Source organism: Schistocerca nitens, chromosome 6 (assembly GCF_023898315.1).
Source record: "Schistocerca nitens isolate TAMUIC-IGC-003100 chromosome 6, iqSchNite1.1, whole genome shotgun sequence".
In the NCBI taxonomy this organism is placed as follows: Eukaryota; Metazoa; Arthropoda; class Insecta; order Orthoptera; family Acrididae; genus Schistocerca; species Schistocerca nitens.
The window spans coordinates 329193259-329205851 of record NC_064619.1 but is presented as its reverse complement, the minus strand read 5'-3'; the positions used below and the strand labels follow the sequence as shown (position 1 = coordinate 329205851).

The 12593-nt window shown below is 34.6% G+C and overlaps 1 protein-coding gene across 3 annotated transcripts in view; it reads left to right on the top strand.

Moving 5' to 3' along the window:
• Positions 1-9793, top strand: part of LOC126263184 (heterogeneous nuclear ribonucleoprotein L) — a 173117-nt gene extending 163324 nt beyond the window's left edge. For 2 of the 3 annotated variants that reach the window (XM_049960242.1, XM_049960240.1), the window contains one exon: positions 2473-4090. In XM_049960242.1, the coding sequence (XP_049816199.1) occupies positions 2473-2630 (158 nt within the window). In that variant the 3' untranslated portion in view covers positions 2631-4090. Of the gene's footprint in view, positions 1-2472; positions 4091-6036 lie in introns of those variants that run through there. The other variant, XM_049960241.1, reaches the window with a different exon arrangement.
• The last annotated feature ends 2800 nt before the right edge of the window (positions 9794-12593 follow it).

Genomic DNA, 12593 nt, shown 5'->3' with positions numbered 1-12593 from the left:
TTAGATGGGTAGATCACATAACTAATGAGGAGGTATTGAATGGAATTGGGATGAAGATAAGTTTGTGACACAATTTGAGTAGAAGAAGGGATCGGTTGGTAGGACATGTTCTGAGGCATCAAGGGATCACCAATTTAGTACTGGAGGGCGGCGTGGAGGGTAAAAATCGTAGAGGGAGATCAAGAGATGAATACACTAAGCAGATTCAGAAGGATGTAGGCTGCAATAGGTACTGGAAGATGAAGAAGCTTGCACAGGATAGAGTAGCATGGAGAGCTGCACCAAACCAGTCTCAGGACTGAAGACGACGACAACACACACACACACACACACACACACACACACACACACATATATATATGTCTGCTTGTGTCTATGTGTGTGTGTGTGTGTGTGTGTGTGTGTGTGTGTGTGTGTGTACCCGTCCTTTTTTCCCCCTAAGGTAAGTCTTTCCGCTCCCGGGATTGGAATGACTCCTTACCCTCTCCCTTAAAACCCACATCCTTTCGTCTTTCCCTCGCCTTCCCTCTTTCCTGATGAGGCAACAGTTTGTTGCGAAAGCTTGAATTCTGTGTGTATGTTTGTGTTTGTTTGTGTGTCTGTCGACCTGCCAGCACTTTCATTTGGTAAGTCACATCATCTTTGTGTGTGCCAGTCATTATTATAGCAGTACTAAATATGTAGTGGGTCAATATACAAAAACAATTTACCTATGCTGTTGCTTATTGTTGCAGTAGTAGCTGGTTTAACAGTCAAATTACATTGAGTTATGAATTATCATATCAAAAGTGCTTTATTGCCTACATGGTTGATTAGTGATTTAGTACTTCAAAATATGGTTAAAACTAAATATTATCTTAGAAACAAATGGATGAGGAAGCAGGTTTCTCGTTTACCACAATTAATGTGAGCTTTATATCCTTGTCTCGTGAGACTGCCATCCATGTAAGACCAAAATCGATTATAAAGCATTAATTCTGAAATTATTTTTGAAATCTTGTTAGTGACCCTGAATAAATTCATTTGCTGACATTCTCTGTGTTGTATTTAATGAGGGCACATACACTGTTTCGTTGTTCATTAATGAAACAATTTTATTGCAATAGCTAATAAAATACCTCTTCCTAAATTGACTGGAGTCTTTGAAAAATTACAAGTTTTTATGAGTTTTAAAGGGGCATAATTACTTTTATAAAATTCTCTAGTGGCCAAGGAGTCATGTCTGTATTGGCAGGAATTTGTATCCCACACATGCAATCTCTGTGAATAGTTATGTAATATCTGTCTAGTGCCAGAGATCTAGTTCACTGTAAAATACATTCCAAACACAATTACTGGAGGCACATGTTGTCATGTTGTTTTGTAAAGTATTAATAGTGTTCTATGGTTTACTTTGGGACATAGCATCGTACATGACCATAATTCTAAAATTCAGTAAACAGCAGGGATTTCTGATTCTAAACTCAATAATGTAATTGTAACTTTAATCAGAATTGTGTAGAATTTAATAAACACTCAAACATTGATTTTTTTTCGTCATTCCATAATATTTTGAATTGTGTATGTATTTACAGTGTTAAAGCTGTCTTGGTTTAATCAGAATTGTGTAGAATTTAATAAACACTCAAACATTGATTTTTTTTCGTCATTCCATAATATTTTGAATTGTGTATGTATTTACAGTGTTAAAGCTGTCTTGGTGGGAGCTAAATTGTATTCAGGCGCACAGACTGTAACCATATACTTCATGGCTTTTGTGTAACCTGTCTAATAGTCCAATAGTAAATGAAATTAATTTGTCCGTAACATCATATTGATGGTTTGCTGTCCTGTATCGACCAACAATTCCCAAGCAGCTGTTAAACTGATTTTGATTACTACCTTAATATTGACAGGCAATTAACAAAATGTCATACTAAATAAACTGGTGCAGGCTCCTTTGCAGTAAATTCATTTTAAAGAAAAAAATTTAAGTCACTAGTTTAACATACAGTGAAATGCCTGCTTCTGTTAAAAAAATAAATTTATAAAGATACTTTGACATTAGATGCGATATTGCTCAGTAAACTAAAACAGAAATATAAAGTTAATGTAATTTCTTAAAAGTTTCTCATCTGCAGCACAGATTCCACCCTCAGTATTTGTGATGTAAGCCCCCCCCACCCCACCCCGGGCACAGGATGATCATTTTGATTGTATCCAATACAGTTTCTTTATCTTTCACTAGAGAAAAATCTTCACACTTATAATAAATACTTCACTACATTCATATAAATATTAATTTATTTGGTCTTGAAAAGGGGTTTCTAAATTTTATCAGTAGTGCATAGATCAAAATAATCAATTAATGTAAGCTACTGACCTACTGCATATATTTTGTTTTTATTAAGAGATGTAAGAACCGTCAAAATAATTGGATTAATAAAGCATATATACTCAGTGGTCATTAGGTGTGTTGTTCCTTGGTTTCAGGTGGAAAATTTCCGTACATCATGAAGCTTTGTTTCTCATCATCACGTCAGATTCCAAATTCCATGCGCCATGGAAGTGATCAGCAACAGTCATCTCAGCAACAACAGTCTCAGCAGCAGTCACAACAGCAAGACGAGATGCAAAACAACGGACAGTAGACACTTCTCAGCTTTCTCATAAGGTCCTTTAATATTACATGCTTAATTAAGTTGCAGCTCTTAGTGTTATTTTTTTCACATGATAAAATTCAATTAAAATTTGTATTAAAAGACCTCTTGTAAAAAATCTTTTAGAACAGCCTGAATGCTCACTCCAGTTACTTTTTTTCCCATGCATACTTCACAGATGAGCATGCAAGTCAACCTTTTGTTGATTGTCAGAATAACTCGTATAAAGCTGTCTGCTGTAGTTCTTTCATGTGTAACATGTAGGGTAATTTACGTTACTTAGAGCAACTGTGTGTCTATAGATTTCTCTGTTTACAGATAATATTCCTTTCTTTCAAAAAGACAAGACTTCATCAGATATAAATTCCCTTCCAGTTAGTTTAAGAAACACATACAGTGAGAAGTTTTATAAAACATCAGCTGTTTCAGTGTGATTCTAATTTTGAATATTTATGATCATTTCCACCTCGCAGTTGGCATTAATACTATTAAATTTATTCGGTTTGTGGTAGCATTTGAGATACCACTTTCTTTTGACAAGAGTTTTTTCCTTGCTCTCGTGTTACCCATTGTCTTTTTCATTTCTTCTTTGGTTTTTCATATTCATTTAGAAATTATGTAACACTTTTATCTACACATGTAAAACTTCCAGAACTGTGATTGAAATGCTAATGTATATGTTTGGATATTTTCTCTTTAGCAGCACTTGATTAATTTTGTATCATGGTTGAATTTTATTGTTTCCATTATTTGCTGCAGAAATGTGGAGTTGTATTTTACTATATGATACAACAACAGTTATCGGTGTTAAAAATTTGGCAGTGATTGAAAGATAAAGCTAAGCTAGAGAGCAAGTGGAAAAGTTCAAATTTACAGTGATCAACACAAAGTGAAGGAAGGCCAAAAGCGCAGCAAATAAATGGTGCCATAGTCATTGCTGCAAACAGACTTAACACAAATCCTCACATTAAAGTGTGAGGTGAATCTAAAACATATCAATATAGTGCTTATATATACATATATATATTTAACAAAAATCTGGAAAGTATACTATTTTGAAAGTATCATTCCATAATTTTTAAAGATGTATTGGTGTTTTTTACATATTGAATGTGTAGTGTATCCATGTCTTATAGCGAGTAAATTTGCTGTCCTGCACTCCTTGGTCTTCCTGCAGACTTTGTTTTAGGACGTTAAGTTCAGTTTTGTTCTGCTAAATGGATGTGAAACTTATATTTTGAGAGAGAAATATTTAAATGTACTTTCAGTACGAACCACTGCTTATGAAAGACAGTAGTTTAAGGTAGTATTATTTTTTAAGGCATTGGATAAAGGATCCTAACCGTAAATAAGGTTCCTGTGTCCAGGTTGTATAATTAGACCTATACCCGCATTTTAGGTGTCCATTACTTTTGTACTGATAAGTTCAAATAAAATTTTGCTTTACATTATTATTTGTTATTTCCAGCAATTTCCTTTTTGTAGTGCTTCATTTGTTGAGAAAGTATACATTAAAACATAAATCACATTACACATTATGGTAACAAAGCAGGACTCTCCTTACCTGCTCAGTTGCAGTGCAGGTTTAACATTTTCCTCGTGAAGTTTGTTCATTTAAAGAGTGTGAGTGAGAGTGGATGTAATGCACTGGTGTGTGTTAATAAAACAGATTGATTTTATAGTGTGTGTGTTGTACAGAATTAACATTGCTGCCATCACTTCTGTGGTTCAGCTTATGCTTGTTTCCTATTTTGAAGACTATTGACATAGCAAGTGCCATACTTGCTGGAGGAGGAGGAGGGGGGGGGGTGGAGAGAGAGTTGATTGGCTTAATGGTGGTATTGTGTGGAAATGTTGGCCACACAAAGAATGAGGTCCCTATTGTAACACTTCGAGAGTTTTATAGTGGGGTTACATTGTGGGAATATAAGCACCATATTTGTTGATGAGTCACAGAGGGCTGTAAACCTTTCGCAAAGGGTTTCACATCAGACTACAAAGTTTCTTTCTGTTCATACTGATTTTTGAAAGATCCATTCTGTTTTCAGACATACTGAAATGTCAAAATTGTGCTGAGAATTTACTTTTATTTCAGCATGTGCATAATATGAAGAATGCAGTGTTCCAGAAAATTTTGTTCTTTGGTGAAATTGCTGTATATTTTAATAATTAATAGCACCTTCCATGGAGCCTTTGTCAGAACACCACTTAAATCCTGCCAGAAAGGAGATGGTTGATAATTACACTGTTAATTAAATCAGTGCAGCACTTTTCTATTCTTGAGATAGCTATATAGTTAAAGGTAGTCATTCACAACAGAAGACTGGCCTTAAAGCTGATGTTTATTTCCTGTCCATTTGCATGTTTGGGCTGCAACAGATATTGCAAAAGATTGATGATAAACATAAACCAATTTTTGTAGTACTTCTGTTATACCAATTTGGAATTAACAGTAATTTGAAATGGCACTAAGTGGACATTTTTACACGCATTCATCATGGATGTCATTTCTACCAAATTTGTGGACTACTTCAATAATTTACATCAAAATCTCTAAATACAAACCATATAGTTGTCATGAAAGCATATATTAAGAAGTTACTAAATTTCCTTTACAACTGTATATTAATGCCTCATAAGCTTGCGATAATGAATTAGGACCCAACTCTCACGTCAGATAAGAATTTGGTCTTTTTTTTCCAGACTTGCTGTAACTTAAAGAAATCTTTGCTATACATAGCACATTGACTAATCTGTGCATTTGATAAAAATTTACAAGCAACCAAATGGGAAAATGTACACCCAGAAAACCAAAATTGTAACCTGTAAAGTTTATTTATTGGCAGCAAACCTGTCCCTTACTAACGGTAATGGTAAATCTAGAGATTAATTGGCGCCAGCTATGTAGGACAGAAAGTTTGGTTTTTAGTAAAGACTTGCAGAATTTGACTTCCTCAGTGCAAGTGTGAAGCATGAAAAGTAATACAGTAACATTCATAAATTCCTGTACACTTGAAACAAGCAGTTAAACAATTGTAGAAATGATAGTAATGAATAATAAAGATGTTAGCTACAGAAGCTTCATTGAAAACATTTAAAACTATAGAAAAAATTCAGTTTTCAAAGTCTGATGCTTTCACATTTTATTTTTATAAACTAAATGCATATTTCTTTGTGTAGAAGTTCACTGAATTAGAACTGACTTTACTTTTTTAAATTCTAAATTAAAAGTATTGACAGGGTAGTAGCTGGAGGAAACTTAAATTACACAGTTGGTTATCGGTGACTTGGTATTTTTATAGTATGTAATTATAAACATTTCCAAAAACTATTCATACATAACTTTTATTTGCTGACATTATATAATGTTCTACATGTTCTCATTGCATCATTTCAGACAATTACACTTTCTGCGCCCCCTCTGTGGGTTGCCTACTGTAACACCACATTCAGCTTACATTACACACAAAGAAAAGAAGATATGGCCAAGACAGTGGATACAGTGAACATTAACAGTGAATTACACTGAACATTAAACTCCTTTACATTTTACATTGATGTGCTTGTCATAAATGACTGCGTCTGGAGTTTCGAAACTGTAAACTGTTCATAGCTTACTGCATGACATTGTAATATTACTTATTTTGTTAATCATGTGCATGACGTACTTCACTGCATAATGAACTTCTGCCGATAAGAATGTGTGATAAAATGTATTTTCTTTTGATTAACTAAATGACATAACACATTATTGTTTTCAGGAATGTACAAAATTCTTATTTCTTACATTTTGAGAACTAATTTTGGACTGCATTGATTTGTGTAGTAGTGTAAGTAGCTAAGCCATGAGTAAAGTGGCATAGTTTACACAAATTGCATCTGCTTTTTTTCTTTTTGAAAATCTGTTAATTTTTTTTTAAATTGCCTGAAATCCTCAAAGATATTGTGACATTTGTAGTGCATTGTGCTTGTAAATGCTTCAAATGTTAATGTTGGAAAAAAGTTTGCAATTATGTCAGATGGCTTGTGCTCTGCTACTACCAGCAATTTTTTTGTTATATGGAAAACAAACCGTAGATTATGTGCTGATGGTAAAGCTTGGTAACAAATTTAAAAAATGTTAAAAATATTTTAATTTGCTAATTGCGATGTTTACTTGCTGTCTTGACAGTAATTTTAGTTACACAGCAGCACTCAGGGGCTGGAACTATACGTAAATGAAAATCATAGTATTCTTTTGAGAAGAATAGTCCATTAGGCAGTTAGCATCATATAACAGAAATAAATGTAAAAGGCAATTTCTGTTGTATGATGGATACATACTTCTGCAGTATTAGATGCGGGCCATAAATAAGGTTGGATATGAGTAACAAACTGTGGTGTCTGCGTGAGGTTTTTAATATAGTTGCCCGTTTGTTGAGCAAGTGCTATGAACAGCTAGTAGCTGTACAAATGCTGAAACAGTACTATTATTACTAAATAAACTTTCCTTGAAATAACTTTTCACGTTTCTCTTTCAATAATGGCAAGTCTTTCTGTGTTTCATCATTACTCTGTAAAAATCATAATACAACATATTAGACAGGAATATTACTGATTTACATAACAGTACAGTTTATTTTTCTATTGGTGTCAAAGAATTCCGAGCAAATTTGTAAGGGTTAAGAGGGGAGGAGTGAACGTACATCACCACTTCTCAGACACTTCAGTTACAGAATAACGTACTGTAATAGTATTATCATTTTATATAGTGGTTTACCTACAGAAAATGGTGTGTATTACAAAGATTTTGGAAATAATTATAAAAACTTCATTGTAAATACTGCATGAGCTATAAATTGAAATTTCAGCCTTCAGTGTCACACCTGCCCATGCAGGTGTTGACTTTATTATCTGCATGTTTTAGTTACTTTATTTTGCTTTGTGCTCTATGTACTTCCTGAGAAATGTGTATGCTGTTGTGGTGTGACACACAAATTCAATTAACTATGCAGTGAGGCCCTATAATAGAATTGAGAAAAGATAGCCAAAACTTTTATAAAACTGAACTTCTGTGTAAAAATGATAATTTTATGGTCTAGTAATTATTATCCATCACCTTTTTAATGTTAAGAGTGCATTTTCAGTGAAACTGCATATTTACTAAAGATCATTATACTATTTTGTAAAGTTTATTACCATATGCATTGCCATTTACTATGCACAAAGATATCATTTGCTTTATATTTGTAGATGGAATTTAAGAATTGTCATGTATACAAAGATAGATAGTGTAGATGGATAATAGTAACAAGTTAGTATATTCCAGTGTTGTGAAATTCATATTGTGGCTGTAGGTATCCAATGGTGGTTTGTATTTATGATTGTAACATTCATTCGTGCCAGTTACATTTTAATGGAACTGCAAAGCAAGTTACTTTTGTAGATATTTATTTCCTCACTGTATTGAAAGAAAAAAAAAATTTGTAGTAATATGAAGAAAACTGGACATGAAGATTCCTTTTATTATTATTATTATTATTATTATTATTATTCCAGCATTCTTGTGAAAAGCAGTTTCCTTGTAATGTAGCATTGGTGCAAACAGCAATAGTTTATTAGTAGTACTGATAAAGACAAACTAGTATGTAAGATTATGAGAAAAGCCATTCAAGTCAATTAAAAGAAAATAATAAGTGTATTAATGCTAAAGTGTCAAGTTTCAAGCCTCAGCTTATTTAGGTGTTTTCTGCAGATAACCTAGTTGTGTCATTAACTGAATGAAACAAGACTTCAACACCCAGAAGTGTGTGTGTGTGTGTGTGTGTGTGTGTGTGTGTGTGTGTGTGGTGAAATATGTAAACATTGTTTATGACACAGTAACAGCCCTGTTCCGAAATGATTCCATGGGTTGTTTGTTATTTCTTTCACTCACTCAACCCCCCCCCCCCCCCAAAAAAAAAGCCTCATAAAAAACTATTGTGTAGTAATGGACAGGCTATTACTTTACCTACTTTCCATTTGTCAGTGTGTTAAGTTTATGTGTAAATAATGAACCTTGTAATGAGAAGTGTGCTGGAAGTGAAACTGATCATTTCATTGTAGATATTTTGACTGTTTATCTGGACCATGCAGACTATTATCAGTAATTACTTATGCAACTTACAGTAACTTGCAGCCAAACCTGTTGTGGTACCAAGGTCTTCTGTGTCATAGTGCAGATTCTGTATGTAGAAGTATTTATACTTTATCCAATGGCTCCACCTTCTTTGCAAGTTACTTTTTAGTAGGTGCATGATCTCATGTTAGATTCAGTTGGAGCCTGAACTGTAATTCATTTAATTTAAAACATACAAAAATAGTCGTTATGAGCAGTTTTTGTGCACCTTTAAAATGTATGCCATTTTTAATAGTGTTATGATTAATCAGTGATCAGGTCTAGAGTACCTCTGTGGGGGACAAATGGACTTAAGTGTCACATCAGAAACAATAAAATATTGTGAATTGAGACCAATAGTCTTAGTGTTAAATTTTGTGCACTTACTATATGGTTAAATTGAGGTCTGTACTAATTAATATTAGTTTATTAAAAATTTCATTATTAACAAGTCTCTTTACATGTATGCTGCATTTGTAGAACTGTGAAGATATTAATACAGACGTGTTTGAAATGACCATCAGAATCACAGAGTCTGTAAAGGGTTTAGATTTGTTATTGTTAAGAGTCCCTTTTATTGCTACATGTAACTGTTTTTAAATGACAGAACAACACCTTTTGTTTTCCAAATGTATGCCTCTCTTGATAACTTCATTTTTTGAAAATACTACGTGTAGATAAAATTCACAAATATCAAGCTATTCCATGTTTTTTTAATCAGTGCAATATTTTGTTGGAAGACTTCTGTATGCTACTGAAACTAGTTTTGTAACTAGATCAAACGATTTTTAGTGAAGTTGTAAGCTGCTGCTTTAGTTATCAAACTGAATACTGTATCAAAATATTTCACATTAGCAGTTAATTTTATTTTGTGTGTGTGTGTGTGTGTGTGTGTGTGTGTGTGTGTGTGTGTGTGTGTGTGTCTCCCCATGGAAGATTTTCAGAACAGCTTCAATAAAATTTGATGCGATACTGTGACAGAAGGTGTAAATTTTATGCAATAAAATGATCAAAACTATGCTGCTTTTTTCACTTTTCAAGCCATAATGTTCCCTGCAAATGTTGATAGATCTGTAAGAGTGTGATTTACAAAAATTTGTTATATTAACATCACCTATGTGTAAAGTTTGTCATTACTTCTTTCAGCATACATAAATATGAATGAGCTAAGATACTGGTTTGCATTCCTAGTCTTTTAGTCACTTGCGTGGTTTGGTTAACCAGTGAGCAAGAGAGCAGTAATATTAGTGAATTCATGAGAATCAGTAAACAGTAAAGAATTGAAGGTTGGTATATCAGTGCATTGATGTCAGCTGTATCCATTTGCAGTAGTCTCCTTTTCTTGCTACAATGGTGAGTGGAAATGCATACATAATGATGTTGGCAATAATGAGAGGAGAAGAGGGAGAAAAACGATTACCTTCATCTAATCTTCCATCCTACAAGTATTGAAGCTTACATGAAAAGACAACATTCGAAGCGATTTTGATTTTTAGTTAAAATTATATTTTGTCCATGCAGTGCTTCACACCGTATAGTTTACTGATTCAGACATCCTCTTGTTTGTATAAATGAAGATGAAGGCAGGAAAGGGCTTTTTTTGAAAAATGACATCAAATTTCCTTCCCAATGCACACATTATAAAAGTTTGTAATCCAAATCTGAAATGTTGATTAGGCATTTAATTTAAGTCTTCCTTCTTGCAATGCATATTGCACTTTACTACAAATGGTTGATGTTTGATAGGTAGCAGGCAGCTGTAAGACGTGTTGGAACAATGCTCTGGAGACTAGGATGATTCCCAAATATATTGTGCATTAAATTGCATCATTTGTAATGTAGATGACTGAAATTATTGAATTCCTAACACAAAGCAGAGGGTCTCATTTGTAAATCTGTCTCAGAGGTGTGAAACTGACATCAGAAGGTAAGTTGATTAGTGTTTTATGTCCTGTCAACTGCATTCATTAGAGACGGAGCACAATTTCGGGGGGAAGGAAATCAACTGTGTTCTTTTCAAAGGCACTATTCAGGCATTTGTCTGGATCAGTTTAGGGAAATTGTGAAAAATCTAGATGACCAGATAATGATCTAAACAACTAACCTCGGGAAGGGGAACTTGACGTGGAGTCTGATGAGTGATAATGAGCTTCCAATTACTCTTAAAGTATAGTTCAGGAACAGAAGGTTAGTAGCATGTGGGTATCAGTGACCACAGGTGGCTCTGCAGTGCCACTGCCGTCTTCGTGGCAATTGAGCCCCCCCCCCCCCCCCCTCTCTCTCTCCTCTCTCTCTGCTGGGGCTTCTATTCATTGCCGAACGAACTAATTTCAGAATCTGCAATACTAGCTGACGGCTAACAGCTGGTGCAGTTTTTATGCTCAATTGTTTGGTTTCCTTAAGAGAAGGTGCATCTCCACTATATGGTGAGTAGCAACTTCCCAAGTTGTACGTTAGGTTTCCCTGGTGACAGTCCTAGTTACCAGCTGCCTGCACATTCTCTGATAGGGTAGAGGTTTTTATGTGAGTTTTTGATACCACTTGGTTTTCAGTTTTGACACAATTGCCTCCTTAATATTTCTCAGATTGGTATTTTATTTGATGCAAGGTAGCAGAGCATTTTTAATCATAGGCTATGACAATAGACACTGTTAATAAATAAAAAATGTCTTTTATTGAAAGAAAACTACTAAGAAATTGGGTATGTCGCCAGGACAAATTCAATATATCGTGCTGGTTTTGTGTGTATTGGCAAAGATGCACATAATAATAATTGTATTTGTTCATTATTGCACCCTGTATTCTTCCCACTAATTAATGTGTATAATAATAATAATAATAATAATGTGGGTTTTCCCGTTCCCAGCCAACAAGGCAAGAAAAATATTTTGAGGCCATGGCAGGTGGTTAATGTTTTTCTTCTGCACAGAGTATGGTTTTACGAAACTAGTTCCTTTGGTACTTGGGATCAAGTCTGAAATGAGTATGAGAAACGTACAATCTTGGCACAAGCATAGTACCAGGTTACATTTTTATGGAATATAATATGCAGCCTGTGGTCTGACAGCACAGGAAAAATATAATTGTATACTTAGCCCAAGTTTCTGAGGGGAGAGTCTTTTGGGCTGGAAAACTTGGTAATCAGTGGCTGTCTAGTATGCCTTCATATGGACTAAGTGTTTCATATTCTAGGCAGTTCGATTTTATCACTGTATTACTCAGTCTAACATACATTCATCATTACATTATTTAACTTTACACTGATGTGATGAAAGTCATGGGATACCTTCCAATATATCAGACCACCTTTTGCCCAACATAGTACAGCAACATGACGTGGCATGGACTCAAGTCATTAGAAGTCCCCTGCAGAAATATTTAGCCTTGGTGACTGTACAGCCACCCAAGTGTTAGTGATGCAGGATTTTTTGTACAAACTGACCCCTAGATTGTGTCCCATAAATGTTACACGAGATTCATGTTGGGCAAACTGGGTGGCCAAATCATTGCTCAAATTGTCTCGAATGTTCTCTTCAGACCAATTGCAAACAATTGTGGCTAAGTGTTGTGGTGCATTGTCATCCATAAAAATTCCCTCATTGCTTGGAGCATGAAGTTCCTGAATGAATGGCTGCAAATTGTTTCCAAGTAGCTGAATATAACCATTTTCAGTCAGGGATCGGTTCAGTTGGACTAGAGGGCCCAGTCCATTCCTTGTAAAGACAGCCCACACCATTATGGAGCTGCCATCAGCTTACACAGTGCCTTATTCACAGCTTGGGCCCATGGCTTCAATGGGGTTTGCACCATTCGAGCCC